This window comes from Silene latifolia, chromosome 3 (genome assembly GCF_048544455.1).
Source record: "Silene latifolia isolate original U9 population chromosome 3, ASM4854445v1, whole genome shotgun sequence".
NCBI classification, from domain to species: domain Eukaryota; kingdom Viridiplantae; phylum Streptophyta; class Magnoliopsida; order Caryophyllales; family Caryophyllaceae; genus Silene; species Silene latifolia.
In genome coordinates, this window is record NC_133528.1 from 128,531,734 (window position 1) to 128,553,948 (window position 22,215).

Below are 22,215 nucleotides of genomic sequence, written 5' to 3' on the forward strand. Positions count from 1 at the left end.
GCAGCCAGAGGACCATCGGAACCAAGCCGAGAACCGTCAGCAAGATCGGAGAGAAGTCAGACAAGCCGGGCGGAGAAAGATCTGAGGCGTGATCGATCGCCGGAGATAAGCCACTGAACGAGCCTATCTCCGGCGAAAGGTAGGGGGAGAACGAGGGGGAGTATGTGGTTAGGGGAGGCGGCGGCGCAAGGTGATTAGGTTTTTGTGGTTTTTTTAGAGAGAGGGAAGTTTAGAGAGAGAGGCGTCTTTTTAGATATTCCTCTGACTATTCTTATTCCTAGTCCAACCAATAATTTTAAATTCAATAAAGGTTGAGGTTTAATTGTTAAAGTAGTAATGGTGAAATGAGGCAGGATGCCTTTTGTCTCTCAAACGCGTGTCGTTAGCTTACAGATTTTTGTCGATAATGCAGATTGTAAATCGGAATGGCTATCAAAAAAATGATTAATTGCTGTACATATTTGAAAACAGATTATAAAAATCTCATGTTCATTCTGAAACATATCGATGAAGCAACATTCGCGAAAGGTTCTCTTCTGTCATCTTGCATACGACTATATATATAAGCTATAACTCGAAGATAACAAAAGAAATGGTAAATATTATTGTCGACTTTATGATATAGGCTGTATAGTTTCATTCACTCTCCTGCAGCAAACAAACTTTAGTTACATTACATTAGCAGGCCCGTCTAACTTGTAACATTAGAAGGACAAAGCAAGGACCTTATCCAGCTTTATAAAGGAAATCAATCACTAAGAAGCTGAATATCCTTTATCTTACTACAAAAAGAAAGTCTCATATCTAATAATTCCTTCATGACAACCTCATACCTTCGACATCCGCTAATAATGATAGTAATCATCTATTGCACATTGTCAAATAGGCAAACATTCACCAACAATTGTGAGCTTCAACTCCTCTTGATTTTAACTTTGCAGATAATAGAGTAATTCTGAAATTCTCAGTAAGGGCGAATAGGCTAGATAACGAAGCCATGTAGTAATGTTAAAGATATAGCTTTTTATTAAAAGAATTCATATTATGTGGTATTCCTTGTCATATTAAGCTCAGTCGGAGCAGGGACGAAGCTAAGACAATATAATGACTCGGGCCGATTTTATCAATTTCGTCCATGTCTAAAGTAATTTATCATAGACCTCACATCATTATTTAGCATAGTCATATTTGTTACTCCCTTGGACCCATTCATTTGTTTACATGTTATAATTTTTTTGAGATGTATTAATTGTATTTTAACTAAAGCTAAACAATTGATTAGAACGAATGGAATATAATTTTTAGAACATTTTATTAAACGTACAACTAAATAATGAAATTTTATCGTCATTCCATCTTAGTCATTAGTTTACATTTTATATTCTTTGTGATATGTTAATCAAAGGTAAACAAACAATTAATTAGTACGGAGGGAATATAATTTTTAGAACATTTTATTAAACGTACAACTAAATAACGAAATTTTATCGTCCTTCCATCTTAGTCAGGGTATTTTAATCAAAGGTAAACAAATAAGTTCTCCTGTGAAATAATTTAATAATAATTTATTCAAGGTGAGACGGTTACAATCGTAAAAGTACTTACTAAACGGAGTTAGTCTTGTGTAAGGTGGTTTTACACTAATATAGTTGTAAAACGGATCCAAGCATAACTCTATTAGTGAGTAAAAATAATTAATAAAAGAACTCGTTGTACAATAAATTTGTGTCAAACCGTCCTTAGAAATATTTGTGAAAGAATAATTGTTGACGAAAATGAGTGTTAAGAAAATATATGGGATGGACTACATACGAGGATAAAATTGTAAAATAGCCAAGGAATTTAAAAAAAACAAAAAACAAAAAACTCACTGCTCTCGGATAGTTGGATCGAACGCAAGATCTAAAGGAGGACAATGTTACCAGTTACCACTAATCCACTTACAAATCATTTGCTAATTCATTACCCAATATTTAATTATTCACTTCAAGCTTGCCCGGGCCATGGCCCATCCGGCTCAGGCATAGCTTCGTCCCTGAGTCAGAGGACTTTTCATCCCAAGCTTACAAATTAGAAAAAATATGTCCATTATCAATAATTTCTGGAGGATTTTCGACTAAAATCTTAATTTGAGATGAAAGTTATAAAAAGAAAAAAATTCTTACAAACAGAGAACGAAATTATTGCATGTTAAATTGATCAATTTTAAAACAAATTTTATATTGGTTATGTTTATGATAAACAATTTTCTTAAGTGGTAGAAATATAGTAACATGTTTTCATAACTGACAAAAGGTGAATAACAATGATACCGTCATTTTAGTACCAAAAATAAATACCTAGATACAACTAACAGAAGTTAGCAGCAAGTAGGGTCGATCTCCACAGGGAGATGGGAAAATGTCAGCCTTAATTAAGTCCGTCTAGGTAACCAATTCTGGGGGTTTGAAAGGGTTGTTCTAACCTAATGAGATCAAGAAAGAGAGAAAAAGACAAAGGAGTAAAGATTAAGCAAACGGAGGGAAGACAGCTAAGACAGTCGGTTCACCATGATTCTTCAGTCATGCAATCTAGGTCTCAGGTCAATGCAAGTATGGTCTATGGGGCAGTGAATATCTCCTTCCGGTCTCAATTCGCCCTAAAGCACAGATAGCTTAGCTTCCGCCCTCACTACGTGCCCTAATGTTCGCTACAAGTCTCACCCTTTCCAATCTTCCGATCTAGGTCATGGTTTACTGCGGTTTAATGGCTAACTGCGTCGACTCAATTAGGCAGAAACAATTAAATGTAGCGATTAACAACATAAACTAAACTAGCATTAAACCTAACAATTTGATTTACAATTCCCTTAAAATCATGGCTCCCCTATGTCCTAGCAAAGGAACTTAGCTATGCATTATCATTGAATTAGCAATAATCATACATAAGCAAGAGAAATTAAACATCATAACAAGGCACAAAAGATAGATGATAACAATTGTAAATAAAGAAAGAAAGGATTAAAGAGAAGCAAAAGATTAAGATTAAGATTAAAGAAAGAGATACCGATCACAAGTTTTCGATCCAAGCAATAGTTCAGAGTAAGAGTATGAGAGAGTAGAGAGAAAGAGAGCCTGTCGCAGTCTAACTGATGAAGAAGAAATTGTATCACGTACTACTTAACTTAATTAAATCCTAATTACAAAGCCCACTCGAAATAAGGCAAAAACACGTATACAATGCAAAACCTCTCGATCGAGTAGAATAAAACCACTCGACCGAGGACAAAAATAGCAATTCCTCTCGATCGAACAAAATTGGGGTTCGATCGAGTACTTCTTGTATCAGCCCTCTCGTTCGAGTATCAAAACAACTCGATCGAGCGAATCTTCAAAGGATAAAGCATTCGATCGACTAATAAGTGGTCGATCGAGCTATATTAGCACGTAGGACTCCTTGACACCTTCCGAGGTCAGCTCACGCGTCTTTTAAGTGATAGATTCCAAGCTCCGATTCCTTATTCTCCACAAATGCATGCAAATGAGACAAGTTTAGGCTCGGTTTATCTTCTTTCTAGTCTGTACCTGCAATTTACACAAGACAAACCAAAATAAACTATTCGGGGGTATTTGTAGCTAGATGCTACATAAATAGTATAGAAGTGCGTGTAAAAATTAGGTAAAAACCTTATATAATACACGCATCAAATCTCCCCAAATCAAACATTTGCTTGTCCTCAAGCAAACTATGAATGCAACTAAGAACAAATAGTGGAACGAGACCAACTCATCAGCTACAAATCACCCAAACCAGTTTAATGCAACAACTAACAGAGTAGCAAACGGTAAGTGCAAACAAATTAAATCAATGCCTCAAACTTACTGAACCGTAGACCTTGCAAGACTCAAAGATATCGGACTCTCGCGGGCCGCTCATCACTCAAATTAGGCACAGGGTGAGTATAATCGTAAGTCATATATTTGTGCAAACATGGTTCTTATATTTGTCGCACAAATACGTGTAAATTTTATTTAAACATCGTTTTATGTTTAAATGCTTCCGATTAATATTGTCTAAAACACTCCGTAAATATACGTGTACAGCTACACATATATTTTACGTACCAATACTAATCACATTAGTCAATTAGTACCTATCTTAAAAAATTAACTGCTTAATTATTAATTCCCGTCTCATAAAATTTATTATTCAATTATCGCATAATTAAATAATAATTTCCGCGCCTCGAGTTTACAACTCAATATCTCTCTATATCGACTAACTTTTTAGTCTATTTATCAAGGGACTAAATAAATTGTATCTCATACAATTAATTAGTTGTCAATTGGGTTTCGTTCCTTTAGGTGTGACCGAAAGGGGTCAGTTGATCACCGCCGTCTCACGACAATAATGTCAAACTCTAGTTAGCCAACCGTTATCGATTTACGTTAATCAACTGAAGAGGATCAAATAAATAAATATTTGATGATATTCCTTTAATGAGATTTATTATGTAAACGCACTATTGTGGATGACACAAACTCCAACATTACAGCCCCCTATTTTTAGTGACTGACGTGTGATGGCTGTCAACCGTCAATTGTGGTCTCCCACTTTTTACTTTGTGGGGTATTCTTTATTACAAGTTTTAATTTACTGCAACTTTTTCCTTTTTTTGGGGGTGTCCTATGACCCCCTAACCCAATACACGTACATCCGCCACTGGTGAGATGTATTCTTCCCCAAATACTCACCACATGCGAGCTCTCTGCCATCCGCCGACCTCCTCTTTGTCGCAGGCGTCCATCCCTAGCCCCCCATTTGCCGTATGCCCTTGCTCTCTCTCAATTCTCGGTAAGTTATTTTTTTTCCCCAAATTTTTTTCTCATCCGATTATTGAATATTTGATTGAATGATAGGTTAATTTGTTGTTTGTTACTATTAGTTTGTTAGTCTATTTGTTTAATTGTTGATTTGTGGTAGTTTAGATTGAATGATTGGTTAATTATCTCATTTTTTCTCAAACCCTAAAACATTCACTTACTTAGCAATTAATTTCGTTTTTTTGGACACTAGAGCTAGTTCTCGATGCGGTTTCCTTGGGTATCCGTCATATTGATACTACTACGGATTGTTTGACATTGGTTCTATAGGTTGGGGGCGTTGAAGCAGTCAATCATGATCAATGTTGTCAGGATCGAAAACCTACTTGGATCGAAGAGGGGTGGTAGGATCGAATCGTAGGATCGTAAGATCCTACAAATAACTTGGATAAACAAGTTTATGTAAACTATTTGGTATAATTTGTGATGTATAATGTTAAAAGTTTATTTAATGACATGAAAATTTTAATAATCATATCAATATATTACATATACCTTTAATTTAGAGTTGTAAGTACAGAAGAACAACCAACTCACAAATTTGTTGCACAAATAAGCATTTTACGATCCTGAACGATCCTACCATCGATCCTACACGATCCTGTACGATCCTATCGATCCTACCCAATCCTGACCGATTCTATACCGATCTTACCACCAAAACGATCCTACAACTATTTGAATCGCTTTCTACTTTTTGGATCATAGGATCGTACGATCCTATAATCCAGATCGCGATTTTAACAACAATGATCATGATATCCGGAACATTCTCCTTAGTATTTCTAAGTTAATGATTACTTGTCATTCCTGCTCTATAAGTCATTGTCCTAGACACCTTAATAAGATTGCTCATGCCGTTGCAAAGGTTGTAAGAGTTTAAGCACTCTATAGTATTGTGCCTGTCCAAAAAAAATAAAAATTATCTATGTAGTTTACCGCAGTACATACATTGTATACCTCCGTCAGAGGTAGTACATCTGGATTTTGTACTTTCTGAGTTTTATAATAACTTTTTTGAGTTTTATTTTAAAAAATATGAGTTTTTAGTATAAACTTTTTGAGTTCATTCATTTAAATATCAAGCGAAAAAAATATAACATTGTTATATACTTATAAAATTCAATTTTGAGTTTTGCCATCAAAAAATTATTATAAAGTTTATAAATTTTATGCTGAAAAAAATATATATAAACTCAAAAACTAAAAAGGTATGAGGTAAAACATTGATTCGTAATCCTTTTTCTCAGTTTACTGTTATGTCTGTTACTACAATTTAAGTATACTCAGTTGTATATATATATACACAAAAACGATTAACTAAACATCAAAGTCGATATGTCCGAGTGGTTAAGGAGACAGACTCGAAATCTGTTGGGCTTTGCCTGCGCAGGTTCGAATCCTGCTGTCGACGCTTTTTCCTAATTTTTTTTTTGTTACATCCTCATTTGTCATTTCCCACTTCCATTTTCCGTTTTCTTTCACAAAAATAAATAAACCGTCATTTATTACAATTTACAATCTCCCCTTTCTATCTTCTCCCATTATTTATTTCCCCCACAAAAAAACAATGGCCTCAACTCTCCGCCCACCACCACTAACCCACATCTCCTTAACCCGACCCGCCTCACGCCCCACCGCACCAACACCCTTAACCCGAACCCAGATCCGTTGCGGAGCCGGGCCAAGATCCAACAGAGGCCCATTACTAAAAGGCAGAATCCTCTCAACCGAAGCAATCCTTACCATCCAATCCCTCAAACGCTCCCGCCTAACCGACAAACCCCACGTGTCCCCTCTCTCACGCCTCCTTAAAGCCGACCTCATCGCCGTCCTACGCGAACTCCTACGACAAGATCAATGCGCCCTCGCCCTGGAAGCATTCGCCGCCGTGCGATCTGAGCCCTGGTATAATACCGATTTTGCCCTTTATGCTGACCTGGTACTCGGCCTATCACGGAGCGCCATGTGGCAGGAGATTGATTGTTTGATTGAGGGGCTTGAAATGGAGGGTGAGGGGGTTAAGTTGGATGATAAGAAGGGGTTGGGGAGGTTGATACGTGGGTTGGTTGCTTCGGAGAGGAGGGAGTCTTTGGTTCGGGTTTATCGGGTTATGAAGCGGGCCGGGTGGGGTGTTTTAGGTTCGGGTGTTGAGGTGGATGAGTATTTGGGTAAGGTTTTGAGTAAAGGGTTTAAGAGGTTTGGAGAAGTGGACTTGGCTAAGGAGGTTGATTTAGCTGTGGAGACTTATTTGAATGCTTGCTTAGGTAGATAGACCTAGGTTTGGATATAGACTTGGTTTTGTATGTAACAATTGTATCGTAGGTATAGCGTGATTACGATTCTATTTTGTTTTTGTTCTTTTTTTTTTTTTTTTTTGAAGAGAGATTCTATTTTGTTAAATCAAGTGGTTATCTTGAATTATGTTAAGGTTATATAGCCTTGGTTTTAATCATTTCCTTATTTTCGTGTGGGTTATTTTTGTTAAAAATAAATAAATAATTAGGATGTAAGGATTGACCGTAATTTAGTGATTTGTGGTCTTTGTTAGGTCTGTTTTTGTTATTGTTTGTAACTACGTCATTGCTTAGGTTAGAAGTTACTCGTATAACTTAGGTCAGGACTTAATGGAGCACTTGGTTCGGCTTCTTGTTAATAAAGAGAGTATGGAGTAGTGAATTGTACAGTAGATGATGTTGAAATGAGATGTAATAGTATGAATAATTGAATATGGCGCCAAACTTCCAATTGCTCTTGTTTCATGAACACAAGAAATGAAATATGTACCGAGAGTTGAACCTAGATAAGTAAATTTAACTTTGGTTATACTTTTGTTTTTGTAGTCTTGTACCTAGTTAAGTCAATTTAACCGTGTACCCAAATCACATGTTAATACACTCGAATTATTTTAACCTAATGTACAAAGTATTGAAAAGTTAATAACATAAGATGAATGTACGAATGATAACTTTGAGATCCAAATTTTCATCTCCTTTGTAATAAATTTTAAATATTTATAACACTAAAAAGTATTTTGCATAAACTGATCCAATCCATATTCAACTCTAGTTAAGGGTGGCAAATTGGCAATGTGTCGTGATTCTTTGCCATTTTGCCAATCTCGTAGTATCTCGTGCCTAATACAAGAAAATGGTTTGGGTCGTCCCCGACTCCCCGACCCGTTGGGTCACCACGTCGTGTCGTGCATGGCTAATTTGGAGGCCGCTACTTCCCGCATAGCAGTCAAGTAATTATCCAATTGGGTCATTAGTTGGGCTGATCAAACTTGGGCCAAAATTGTGATCATAAGTCTTTTGAGTCCAGTAAATTCCCACGGTTCCACACTTCCACCGCAGGTGAAAGGAGGAAGAGCTTGTGGAATGCCGCATGCGTCTTGGCTATCTACAAATTCTGGTTTAAGACGAGCATAAGACGGATCCGTCACAAGTCAAAAACAACACTTCTCTATTCATGCCTATTTCTTACTCCTACAATTTACAACTAGAAGCGAAAAAGGCTGATAAATGGAACAAAACTGCCCTTTTTATCACAAACATGCAGGTATCAAATATGCATTTTTTCTTTAATCTTACCCCATTTATCGATGATTAAATTCCTTAAATTAAAGTTGATTTCACCCAAAATTTGTTGACTTGATGATTCCTTTTTTTTTTTTTTTTTTTTTTTTTTTTTTTTTTTTTTTTTTTAGTAGATGCCATGGTGGTGCAGCAATTATCCCTAATGTCATTCAACCTGTTCAAAATTGCAGCAGCCTCGGATGCTTATTGTTTGGGTAATCAATTTTTCATCTTTACCAATTTTTATTCTATCCATTGTCCCTTGCCAATTTTACATGTCATTCTATGTTTACTCTGATTTAGCTGTAGGCGTCGGACACGACACAGTGTTGGAGTGTAGGATACGTTTATTTTTCTCAAAGTTTTCAATTTGTTTTGGTCTAAAATGAACCGTAAGGGTCATGTTGTGTTTTAACTTTTAAGTGACACGTCACCTCAGTGAAGTGTCGGGTAACATATAAACCTTTTTATTTGATTGTTTCAAATTTGATGGCACCTCTAATATTTGCTGATCTGCTCCTCGAAGACGGTTTTGTAATCGGAAATAGAGTATAAGGAGATGATAAGATGATCAGGGGTAAGAAGGGTCGCTTGGAAACAGCCTCTCTATTTTTTCCAATCCCTTACCTTACCTTGACAGTTGGTTGAGCCTTTGAGGCCAGGTTGTGTTACTACCAAATCTATTTAGACTCGGCAAACTTAATAAATTAAATGTATTGAATAATTTGAGTAATGCTAGGACACAGGCGATTTCATTTTGCCTATAACTCTATTTAGTTTAGTGTATATATATTGAGACTTTGAGAGCTATTATATGTTGCTTTTTCGCCAGTTACCGTATTTAGTAATGAATAGCTATCCTGTTGGAATTCTGGTAGCGGAAGTGTGAAATCCCGAAATTCAAAAACAAGGATCTTTATATTTATATATTGGAATTGCTTGATATTACATTAAGGGAGGGGGGATAATATATGCGGTGAAACCTTATTAGCTCCATATGTACCTATTGTAGATGGGTTATATACCATATGTCTCATTACGCCATGCATTTATTTTTATTTAATTTTTAATTTTTTTTTGTATGGTGAAGTAGCAGCAAATTGATGCCATTTTCTATGGGTCATCTGGAAACCGCCTTTTTGTGCTGTTAACATAGGTGATAAGGCTGCTTAGATTCTACATCCCCTACCCCGTCATTTATGATTTTAGGGGACCCCCTGAGACACTGGAGTGATGTTATGTCTAAGTGTTCAGGAAACACGTTTAATTTCGAAGAAAACGTTGTTTTGCAGGTTGTTCGGGTACATGACTAGGCAGAGATGTTGAACTATTTCGACGCCACTAGTATAGTACAGAGAAGGTAGGCCCCTACTGTTAAAGGGTATGAAGGAGCAGAACTGGTAGAAGGACTTGAGATACGTGAAGGGGACTATAAGTTGGTTAAGACACGCATGAGTGCATTCTTCTCTACATACCTTCACACTTTTCTGTTGACCTCTGGAATAAATAGCTTAGTCTTCGTTGGTAAGTGAAAGAACATCTTGATGTTTTTGTTCTAAATTTATTTTCATAGTTGATAATTTTTTGGGCTTTTGACAGTTAGTATAATCTGATGTTCAGGAATTCAATTCCAAATTGCATCAGGCAGACTGTTTTCGATGCAGTTGCGTTGGATTATCCTTCGGTCTCTGTAACAGTTGACGCTACTGCTGCAAAAACACCAGAAGTTCATTCCGGTAAGAGCAATCAAGCTATCAGTTTTCCATTTGTTGATCTAATACAATGAATGAAGATCCATTTACATCCTTTTATGTCTTTTCATTGGACTATGATTTTTATCCTGTTAAGCAAACTGTCTAAAATTTTGGTGATAAGGGTTACTATGTATCTTTGTATCATGTAGTCTAACTGTAACCATCATATATGTTTGTTTGTGCACTTTATTTTACTCCGTGTATGTTGAGCTTTATTACTTTCTCTGTTCCACTAGGTTGCTTGTTACGTTTCCCAAGCGCATGTATGGGTGTCAGGCATGGGTACACCAAGTGTCAAACTCGTCAAAACTCAAATTATCCTGTCCTAAAACCAGATTTCCTAACAGAAAATTAATTCAAAACTAGGAGTTTTTAAAATGACATGGAGATGTGTTTGAAACATAACATTTGGAATTATAAAAATTTCATACTATATGCATCATATACCCATTTTGTTCTCAACTGTGATCATGTAATATTGTCTTCGCTGAAAGTGTCGGATTGTTAAGTGTTGGGTAAGGAACTAAGGATCCCATACTCATTTCTTTGTGCGTCGTATTGGACATGGGTGGCTCCAAAATTGAAGAGTTGTAGTAAAATAGGTTGCATGGATTTACTTCTGGAACAAAGTTTTAGTAAAAGCAAATGCAAGGAGGATTGTGGGCCATTTTGGATTACTTTTATGGGCCTGGTGCAAATGAGGTTAGGACTTAGGAGCTAATTTTTGTGTTTTGTTTCGGTCATCTGAGATGAAAAAACATCCCAAAAACTAATGTATACGTCATGGAATGGACCAACAATAGAGGAGTTCTATCTATATGTCGTGCGATTGCCTTCCATCAGCTACTTGCTAAGATTCGCCTACTGCTTTGCTCCAGGGTTTTCCTGTGAGTATGTATTTCGTCCTGTTTTCATGGTTTTCGTCCCTATCTCCAGGCTTTTCTATACTCGTTTCTCTTCGATATATTACATCTTGTCACGACAAGTATTTCATGACTGATGATGTGAACGGAGGTAGGAGGGTGGAGTCAGAGATAGAAGTGTTTGACTGGAATGGTGGTAATGATGATGGTGATGATAAACCATCTAAATCAGTTAATATTAAGGTTACTATTGGCACAATGTGCAAGTTGTGGAGCATTCAGCAAGCGGTTTCAGGTATTATTCTCGACAACTCCTCGAAAACCTTCATGTTCAGATTTTAAGACTTGCGAGATAAGTTACGTGTTCTAGAAGGGCAACCATGGCACTTTGATTCATTTGTTTGGTGCCTTAACTACCCGAACCTTGATGGAACCCTATTGGAGGGTGCCTCTAAACTATGTACCTTTTTGGGTAAGGATTTACGACTTGCCTCTTGAGGGTAGATCAAAGGAGTTAGAATTGCAGGAGAATGGGGAATCAAGTAGGGCTTTTTGTCGTTCAAGATCAGAATAGTAGTCCGGATATTGAACTTTTGATAAGGCTTCATATTCTTCATCATGTTAGACTACCCCTAAAGAAACATGGTTCCATTATAATGGGAAGGGTTAAGGTTGTAAACTATCCGGTGAAGTATGAGAGATTTCCGTTATTTTGTTATAGGTGCGGGTTATTAGAGCATCGGGAGAAAGACTGCGATGATGGTCCATGAGGAAGGTACCCGTGAATTTGATGCTTGGAGTAGGGCTTCCCCCTGGAAATCAAAGATAGTGGAGGGTAATATAAGTAGTCATCTTGATATGTCTTGAAAAATGCTATGGATGAAGAAAGGCTTAAAATGGAGGCTTTTGACATTGAAAAAAAAATTGTGAAGAGACTCCAGGATATCTATTTAGTGGGGTGGGAGTAGTGGCAGGGAGAAATGGTCATTTGGTTGCGCTAAGACAAGTTCTCATACGAACAAATCTGAATGAAGATTCAGTGGTCAAAATCAAAGAAGCAAATACTAGTTTAAGTGGGCAGGGGGCTGATGATCGACAAAGTGGCATAGATGGAGGGAAGTTAAACATGGGTAATTTGGAGGGTGATGGCCTCAGCCTAAGTAACAGTGGGGTAAGCAGTCTCAAAGGTGCACACAACAAATAGTGGTAAATGGCGTCATCGACGCCGTGGGGGAATAAATGATAAAGCTAGAAACCACAAAAATGGTGAATCCAGGAAAAAGGACCGTGAATGGGCTGGAGCGGAAGGCAGTGTCAGCAGGAAGAGATTAATTGACCCTTTTGACTTAGTTTTGGGAGAGACTGGAGTAGTGGGAGACACGGTGGAGGAAGGAGGTTTGCTTGGATGGGGCAAGAATGTTACTCCTAATAGTTAAATGATTATGTGATGGAGGTTGCGTCGACGCAACCCCACCGTGCGCCATGAACCTCTTAAGCTACAACTGTCAACGGTTAGGCAGCAACCCCACAGTGCTATGTTTAAAAAATTCACTAAGGAAGGAAGGCATTCATGTTGCGATTCTGGTGGAAAGTAAACTAAGTGGGACGGAGCTAGTGTAGTTGGAAGATTAGGGGGTTTTGACGGTGTTTATGCCTTTATGGTGAATCTATTGGTCGGAAAGCGGGTGTAGCTATCATTTGGAGGCAAGGGATATCAGTTTTTGACATCCTCTGCCCATCACATAGATGTAGAGATAACTGGCCTATTCGGGAAAGTACATGGTGATTGACTGGTTTTCTATGGGTGGGTTGATACAGTGCAGAAGAACCTATCTTGGAGTCTCCTTGGCGACTCAAAATGAGTTATCTCCACTACCCGTGGCTGGTTCTAAGATTTCAATCCAATCCGCTTTGATCATGAGAAAAAAGGTGGTATTCTTAGATCAATGCGAATGGATGATTTTACTCGGATATGGATGATTGTGGTCTCCTTGATATTGGCTACATGGGGGAAATTCTTACATGGTGGAATAAGACGAGTGAATCTAACAATATCCACGAAAGGCTGGATCTCGGGATTGCCTCACCTGAGTGGATTCAAATGTCCCTACTTCCCTGCCATTTCATTATGGCACCTTGAGAGAAATCGGTCGGACCATACTCCCCTCAAGCTTGCTAAAACTGATGTTCATAATAGAAGACGGAAGAAATTTTTTAAGGGGTTGTTAATGAAGCTTGGAATGTGCATAATGGCTGATTTATACATCCAAATGTTTGTCTCTTAAATTCTGATCTGGTGTGTGAAAAAAGTGCAAAAATACATTTTTTTCACGTTTTTTGTTACGTGATAATGACTCAATGCCTCTAGTTCGTAAAAATTGTGGCAGTTTGCTGATTTCTTTGTTCGTTCTTGCTTTGTTGTATGCATTCTGGACTGGACACTGGAGTAGGGAGGGAGAAAAGATCGAGGAACAGACAGCTTGCTATGTCGCTTTAGGCTCTTCCTTTATCTTTTAGCATTCGTGTCAAAAAACTTGTTTTCATACTAATGAGGACTCACTAGTCACTATCCTTCAGAACTCTTATGCATCTTGTATTGTAAAGTAGGTGCATTTTATGACACTACTTTTATTATGGCTCACTGAAACCTCTTCAGTTCTTGACAATGTGATAAGACTTCGTACATCCACCTCGCCTTACCTCTCCACAAGAAGAGCCACTGAAGCACTGTTGTTTTTCTCATGTCAGAAACTTGGCCTTGAGTATGGCCAAAACATGAATGTTTTTGAAAAATAAGTCCGTCGCTTGGTTAGGTATCCATGCTGGATACTTATGGCCAACGTCAACATCAACATCAACATTACCATAGTAAGGGAATTAGACCGTCAGTCGTCAGAGTGTGCAGTCTTGCCTTGTTAAGAACACCAGCGCGCTGTTTCCGGATAATCTAAGATGAAAATTGCATTGAGATTGCTTAGGTTCAAAGTTTTGAGAATTTTCCATGAAACATGGACATTTGATTACAAACAGATTGAGCTGGTTATTGTGATCTTATTTTGCTCTATTCTGACTAACTTCCATTTTTATTGTGAGTCTGATGTCTAATGAGATTATAGAATAGTTCTTTTCCAGTTTAAATGTGATACCGTTCTATCCGCTGTCTACCAAAAAAATAATACTTTAGGGGAAAAAAATTGTGATTGGAAACATTGCTCTGTTGTTGCTTCACTACTTTCAATTTGTTGATCAGTTAGCATTATCTTTGTCTTGCAAGACAATAAGAGTCTCCAATCTTCCAAGTTCATTAAAAATTTGCATTTATCTGTGATTTGCGTTCCAATTCTATAGTTCGCAACTAACATGGAGTTTTGCTCAACCAGCCAACATATTCGATACGAAAAACAAAGGGGTAGCAACTCCAACTTTGGAGGAATGGCGGAAGGCAGATTATTGGTGAAAATGATAGCATGCTTCTTTTCTCCGCATTTGGCGATATATACACTGTAAGGTGCATCACGACTACTTTATTGTTTTCTTGTTGAAGAACATTATTTTGAGTTTTCTCTCTGAACATATTTTTAAGTTTTTTGAAGTTTATATTTGATGCATTATTGTATGCAGTATCTCGTTGCAAGCTCATATATTCTGTTGACTCTTCTGGTCATGTTGACAACTCACGAACACTCATTTTAGGCCACAACAAGAACCTTTTCACAGAATAGACGAGTTCTACAATGGGACGTGTCTGACACTTCCACTGTAGTCCAAGTAAACATATGCTTCAATTTTAAGTTATGAATGCTCAAACCTTGAGAGTGACCGGTCCAAACTTATAAAATCTCACGAGTCTAATCCTTGAAATCTTGTGCTGAGCTTTTAGAAGTGATACGATCACTTTGTAAGTCACGGCAAAATTGATTTCCAAATCTTATTACTAGAGCTTCGAACAGTTTTAAAGGTTAAAATATTACTCCATATTACAGAAGCTCTTTAATAAGGAATTTCTTTGGGGCTGCGGACTGCACTGAAAGAAATTATCAGGCCAGGAGAAATAGAACTCACTCCACCCCATTTATATTAGTATCTATCTCCATTTGTGCGACTTTACTCTAAAGTCGCTAGGTGTTGCTCAAAATTTGAGGAGAAGAATAAACGAGCATACGTGGATCCGTTCTTGATAAATAGTTTCAAGAGAACCACATACATTTTTAATTATTTTTATGCTATATATTAAAAAAGTAGTTATAAATTGGAGGGGGCCTGCAGGTATTTCATAGAAAGAGGAGATTGCATGACTTTCATCTTTCATTTCAAAGAAAAGAAAAGCATTTTCCTGTATAGGCTTCCAAAAAAAGGGAAGGGGTTGCATCTGTCAATTATTTGAAATGAAAAAAAGCAATGAAAATGAAAACAGAGAAAAGATGGATTTGCTTTTGCTGTCAACTAAGAGGCTTTCTGCTTTAATCTTGATAACGGACATGATTGCGGTTTTGTCAATGACTTTGTGTGCAGTAAATGTGGCCTTGGTTGTAATCTGGCCCATATCCTCTGAAGAAGCCAGTCTTCTAAAACCTCTTTTCCTCCTTGATTATGAATTTGGCTCGTCTAAATATAAGGATTCGATTTGGAGCAGTGGCTTGAACTGGGATTTGTCAGGAAATAATAAATGATTTCAACAGAAAGTGTTAAACATTGGTGTGGCCTGAAATCTGTTAGTGGAAGACTGTTGCATGTTATATGGGGGCCGAGTTAGTAAGCAAGCTGCTTTTAGTGTGAATTAATGCAAATATTCTGACTCGACCCACTGTTGTTTAGCGGTAAATATTCAAAGGCTTATGGATGTGGGGCATCAGAAATGCAACTAATTTTATCTTGAGCCGTAATCAGCCGCATTTCTGGCTCACCAATCCGTGGTCAAACCGAGATTTAAGACCTTGTAGCAGGAAGCTTTATTTTACTGTCTGTTACTTAAGTTCTCCGGATAGCCAGGTCTATGATACTTAAAAAGGGCTTATTACTTATAGTTGAAGCCTTGAAGGTGTGACTATTAGAGAGTTGGATTTACGTTTCTTTGAGTTTCTAATAAAAAAGTTAGTTTCCTGAAGCAATACAACGCTTTGTCGTGTCTAAGGTGACTGGAGAGTGGAGACATGTGATCATAGAAATCATATTAACAACCAGAACCAGCTGAGAGTTCCAAGTAACATGGTTGTTACTTGTTTCTGTGGTATAAAGCTTTGAAGTATGATTCTATTTTCCTGCAAATGCTTAATATAACCTTTGTTGGGTTGTGAATTCTTAGGTAATATGTCATCCTGCCTAGCTAATGATCAAGCTGATGAGAGTTTCGCAGGCAAGGAAACGGATACTCATAAGAAGGGAAGGTAAAACAGACGCAATCTAAATCACCTGATCTAAACAGCTCGTTTATGACGAAACCCATCTGATCCGACCCCTACCCAACTTGAATTTTTCTTAACCCTGTATTGACCTGATCCTAAACCATTCGTTCGTTATGCATTACAATTATACGGTTTTGTCAGAGGACACAAGAAGTCTGCTAGCATTATGCACGAGCGTGGATAAAACTGTTCTAGCCATTGTGACGTATCCCATTTTTCTAACCAAACTTGGGTAAGCCCGTATTACTGAAAACCAACCGGGTTTTTCTCATCCTGTGACCACCTCGACTCATGCTTATGGTTGATCCAGCTTAGAATCAGAACCAGTGAGGGTCGGACAGGCTAAAAAGTCGCGGTTTGATAATTGGTCCCATATGATTGACAATTGCTTTAGTTTTGTTACTTCATTTTCATTGTTCTTTAAATTGCCTTTTTAGAGAAAAAAGTAGTAAAAAGGCAACATATTAATGGTTCAACACATGTGATAGATGTAGCCCAATCCTAGATAAAGCTAGTGTTTGCACTTGAAGCCTTGAAGGAGCTTTGGGGGGGTTAGTTTTCTGGATAAGAGTAGCTGCTATTTGTCAAACCTCTCTTTTTAGTGCTTCTTTCAATTATGTTCCATACACTGTATCTTGACATAGAATTAAAATTAAATAAATCATGTCTTGAATCTTTTGTAATTATACTTGTTTTTTTGTTGGGTTTTTTTAATGATGAAGCCCTTGTCAATTTTTTGCATTTTCCATTTATGGGTGTCTAAGTGAATTCTTTACGTCGTCTTCTTATATATTTGTATGTTTTTTAACTTGTTACCTTGTCAAATTACCGTTGCAAAACCCATGTATGAGTGGCCCTTGAAAAGTAGAAGAGACAGAGTTGGGTTAAGTTTGTACATTTGTTTCATACCTTGAAATTTGTACAAAAAGCAAACGGAAAAAAAATTGTTTCAAGCCGAGGACCTCATTGTAGAGTTGTTATCCCTTTTGTTAGAATTAACTTCAAATCACGTCTTTTATTCTGTTCTATTTTGATCTATAAAGATTGTTACTAAGTCGGTCCGCCCCTTATAATCACCAGACCGTTTTGCTTGTGACCGTCACAAGCTTGTGATCTCTCACAACCCCTTCTACTTGCCTTCCCACTTGCTCTCCTACTTGCTGCTTGTAAGAGGTCACAAGCTTATGACAGAATAGTACTGTCACAACTCACAAATGAGAATTTGTGTATAATTACGAAATTAATCTGACTGACGTATATAGAGTATAGTGACTGTTCAATCTTGATATCCGAATGGATTTAAGTTGATGTTTATAAGAAAAGAGTCAACATTCGTGTACCATCAGAATCTGATATGGAGACAACTGAAGAAGAGGAAACTTGTAGAGGGGTCGTAAATTGGTAAAGGAAATCGAGGCTCCTTAACTTTATATGATCAACAGCTCTCTACCAAGTATCATGCACGTGGGATGTCCTGAAAATGATCAACTATACCCTAAAACCTATAATACCCAAAATAAACCAACACAGTCCATGCCCTATGGACCGACCATCCCTTATCGTAGTCTCTAATATCTTATTTATCATTAAATATCTCTTTCCTAAATTGTAATGTCCTTCTGACTCATTTGACTAAAAAGAAAATTCTCTTTAGTAGTCTAAATTTACCAAAATTTACTCTTATTTGAATATTGTTTGCCATTCGCCACCATTTACGGGTTTTAAGGGATAATCAATGTATCTATCTCCAAATTATGACTTTAGATTGACTACGTTTTGTTATTCATAAAATTTACTTTAATAAGAGGTAAAATACCTTTTAAAAAAACAAAATGATTTTCACGAATTAATGACTACATTTATGAGTACTCGCTAGTCGCTACGTTCAATCATTGTTTGGATCATCTAAACTTTTCTAAGTGAATAATGTACCTTATTAAGGAATTTTTCTAATTAAGTGAATAATGTACCTTAATAAGGAATTTTCTATATCTAGTGTATCCCTATTTCTTTAGGATCATCTAAGTTCTTAATTTGAAAAACAAGGATAAAGTTGGTACTTTCTTTTCTTGGATTTAGAAGACCCAAAACAACAAATGGGTAACTTATCGAATAACACAAACCTTAGAAAAAAAGGATTATACATCTAAATATACAATAGCATTGTATAACTATATTAAATTTAACTGAATTTATGCGTATTTTTTTTGAACGTTTTAAAGTTTCTAAGTTAATTCCCGAGTCCAAATCATTTGTTTACTTTTTATTATTATTATTATTATTATTATTATTATTATTATTATTATTATTATTATTATTATTATTATTATTATTATTATTATTATTATTATTATTATTATTATTATTATTATTATTATTATTTGTGAAGGGTATTTAAATCCAAGGTAAACAAATGATTGGGACGAAGTGATGTAGAGCGAGTTGTTGTTCACTCAATCAAACACATTTATAAATCCAACAAACAACTAGCAAATGGTAAGTCGAAGTCGATTCACGGGACGGTGTGCTTTGGATTCTAAGTCTATCTATTCTAAGAATGTAAGTGTCACAATTGTTTGGGGTTTTGCAAATAACTAAACTAATGAAACTAATGCAAACAAAACAAGATGTAAGAAAACGATTAAAGACAATAGGGTGTCATGAGATCATAAGGGTGATCAAATGGTAAATCCAAAGGTATGAGTCTAGTATTTGGTCAAGGTCGTCATAGTAGAATAAGATCGAAACTTTTGGTCTTGTGGTCCATAGATCGAGTCGGGTTAGCTTCTGGCGTACACTCGGTCTCCCCACCAACATAGTGCATGGTCTAGCAGTTTTCGAGGCTTTCGATTACGAGAATTGTTGAATAGGTAGAGAATCAAGCAAGGTCGTGAGTCAAACATTTCATCAAACATAACTGATGATTGAACATTCGGCCCTTTTTTACCCTTCTTTTTGCTAAGCTTTTGGACTACTTAGGCATAATCTTAGGCCTTTTTCTTGCATTTTGCCTTTCATTCCCGCTATTACCTCCTCCGGCACTTGATTGTAGGTAATTGAGCTAGCTAAGGGGAATTTGGCAAGAAACAAGGCACACGAGGAAGCCAGCAAGGAAGAAAGGGAAGGAAAAAGCAGAGGATGCTCCTAGGCTGACCAACCGGCGGAGAGTCACCTTGGGCATTTTGAAGCTTCAATTTTAACATGTCTCGGCGCCGGAGGGGCAGCCGGCCGACCGGCTGGCTGTCGCTACTACCCGTGTTTTGTCTTAATTCCTTTTTTGTAACCTAAGTAGGAGGATACTATAAATACTCCTGCAAAATCGTGTTTAGACACACAACCCTAGATCTAATTTATTTCCCATTTCCAAGTTTCAAACTTTACTAATTACTTTGTTAATCCTTCCCTAATTAAAACAAGTTCTTCAATAATTATACCATTATTAGTGTAGAAATTGGGTTGTAAGAAGATTGAAGGCATCTCCTTTCTTATTTCCAATCCAAGTTCTTTTGTTTGCTATTGAGTTGGTATAATTCCTCTTCCTAATTTCATTTGTTTACATTTGCTTTTCTCTTAAGTTTTGTTTAGTTGTTTATGTTAGAATTACAATCTTTGTTGTTTGATTGTTGTATTCTCTCTCTTGTTCATCTTTTCTTTGTTCACCATTGTTGTTACACCAAAAGATTGAGTTTTTGATTTTCTTGAGTTAAAGATTGAATCTTTGAGTATTGTTGAGTTAAAGTTTGTGTCTTTTAGCTTAATCCTTTTCCATCTTAGAATAATTTGCCTTTCCTCATAATTTTGTTTATTAATTGCATGATTAGTAGAAGAATTTATTCTCCCACCATGTTTATGCTTAAAGAATCCATCTTTATTGTCTCTATTGATTTTGGAACCATGATTAGTGAGTAATCTTCTTCTAGGACTCGGTTTGACCCGACATGAGTAATTTCACTAATTGATTCTCATAAAGGCTAATTGTTGGGGGAAATTGGTGAGGGTAGTTTAGAGGATTGACATGGTTTATGGATTAATTTTGGGTGTCGATTTGTAAGCCTTGTCCACCAACGAGAGTTGGTTAGGTTGTAAATTGGATACCCGGAAATTTGTCCTATCACTAACCTAGGTTGAGACCGAAAGGAAGAACCAAGGGAGGGTACCTCTAGGCTAGTGTTTGAAATCGACCTCCGAGAGGAGGAGTGGGATGACCCGGAATACAATGGGTGCTTAGTGACCTTGACCAATTACTTGACCACCTTGGAAAAATGCATGTTTTTGTGGTAGTTGGGTGTTGAGTTAGGGATTCCGACCTTCGAACCTGAGAGGGGGGTTGGTGGGTAGAGCTAGTGTCCTATTATGAGCCCGAGAAGGAGTTAGTAGGCGAATTAGAGCCATCTCCCCCTTACCTCTCTACCCCTTAAGATTAGCCTAAGGAATTGACATGTGAAATTACGAATAGTCGTGGGAGAACCGAGTTCTAGCCTTTCTCATCATTTGATACACTCTTAATCTTTTCTTGCTTGTTTTTACTTCCCTCATTCATTGCATTTCATTTTGTTAGTTTAGTTGCTAGATTATTACCACTTCCTTATAATTGTTTTACTTAGCTAATCATAAGAATTAGAACGATTAGTAGTCTTCCAACTCCTTGTGGGATCGACCTTCAATAGTGTACAATGACAATCGTGCACTTGCGAGGTATAATTTGATACCATCAAGTTTTTGGCGCCGTTGCCGGGGAGTTCGACTAGATATTAATTGTTTTTGTTCTAGTTTAGACTAAGTCTTTTGTGTTACTAATCCTTATCTTGAGTGTGTAGGACTTTTTGCATGAGTAGGAGAAATCGAAGAGGCCAACCAATTTATCCGATTGACCACGAGATTGAAGCTACCGCAAGAAGACTAAATTCACTCCGTAGAAGGGGATTTATAGAAACTCCAACTTCCCAAGAAAATTTAGTAGTGGAAGACATTCGAGAAGAACCGAGTACCTTTGAGTCTTTTGAGAATCCCTTTGGAATTCCCGAAGAAGTAACAATGGCCGCGGTTCTTATGCGGGATAATTTGGCTCCGAAGAAGGTGGTGAACCCAAGTATTGTCAAGCCACCTATTCAAGCCAACAACTTTGATGTGAAGGCTACCTTGTTACAACTAGTCCAAGGAAACCAATTCGGAGGGGGAGCTACCGAAAATCCCAATGAACATCTCAACAAATTCTTGGATAGTTGTGACATGTTAAAGGCAAATGAAGTGTCGGAGGATGCCCTCCGCCTTAGGCTCTTTCCTTACTCTTTGAGAGGGAGTGCTAAGGAGTGGCTAAAGAGTTGTGAGCCCGATTCTCTTCGGACTTGGGATGATGTCTCCAAGGCCTTCCTAAACAAATACTTCCCACCACAAAGAACCGCAAGGATCAAGAGTGAGCTTCAAGGCTTCACTTAACAAGATGATGAGACCCTTTACGAGGCATGGGAAAGGTATAAGGGACTCCAAAGGTTGTGTCCTCATCACGGGATTGGAGATGATGAGTTGATCAACAACTTTTATGAGGGGTTGAGCAATGAAATGAAGATGAACCTAGATTCCGGCTCGGAAAAGGGGGCATTAGATAAAATTGATCACAAGACGGCCAAGGAGCTTATTGAGGAAATGGCTTCTCGAAATTTTCATTGGAATAATGATAGGCACAAGAGGAAGGGAAAGTGAACCGTTGAGTCGGCCAACAATGTTGAGGTTAAAGGGTTAATAGAAGAGCTCAAGCA

General features: G+C 37.3%; 1 protein-coding gene, 1 long non-coding RNA gene and 2 other non-coding genes across 10 annotated transcripts; 3 read left to right on the top strand and 1 right to left on the bottom strand.

The window, feature by feature from the left end:
* Positions 1-6,194: 6,194 nt before the first annotated feature.
* Positions 6,195-6,276, top strand: TRNAS-CGA (transfer RNA serine (anticodon CGA)). Its single transcript has one exon. It is a non-coding gene; the product is annotated as a tRNA-Ser (tRNA).
* Positions 6,277-6,347: 71 nt separating this feature from the next.
* Positions 6,348-7,325, top strand: LOC141648010 (protein THYLAKOID ASSEMBLY 8, chloroplastic). The gene has a single exon (XM_074456418.1). It carries the CDS (start codon positions 6,433-6,435, stop codon positions 7,135-7,137), a length of 705 nt encoding a protein of 234 aa, XP_074312519.1. The 5' UTR covers positions 6,348-6,432; the 3' UTR covers positions 7,138-7,325.
* An 866-nt stretch (positions 7,326-8,191) lies between these two features.
* Positions 8,192-17,145, top strand: LOC141648009 (uncharacterized). 7 transcript variants are annotated; one of them, XR_012545904.1, is made up of 6 exons: positions 8,192-8,423; positions 8,575-8,655; positions 9,733-9,964; positions 10,061-10,176; positions 14,438-16,284; positions 16,360-17,145. It is a non-coding gene; the product is annotated as an uncharacterized LOC141648009 (long non-coding RNA). The 7 variants fall into 7 exon arrangements; XR_012545905.1 differs by having other exon boundaries at positions 14,438-16,265; XR_012545906.1 differs by having other exon boundaries at positions 8,207-8,423; positions 14,438-14,565; positions 15,570-17,145.
* Positions 17,146-21,862: 4,717 nt separating this feature from the next.
* Positions 21,863-21,969, bottom strand: LOC141650109 (small nucleolar RNA R71). The gene has a single exon (XR_012546167.1). It is a non-coding gene; the product is annotated as a small nucleolar RNA R71 (small nucleolar RNA).
* Positions 21,970-22,215: the final 246 nt, after the last annotated feature.

Excerpts from the sequence above, each read along its gene's own strand:
- LOC141648010 (XM_074456418.1), top strand. The coding sequence starts at position 6,433 with ATGGCCTCAACTCTCCGCCCACCACCACTAACCCACATCTCCTTAACC.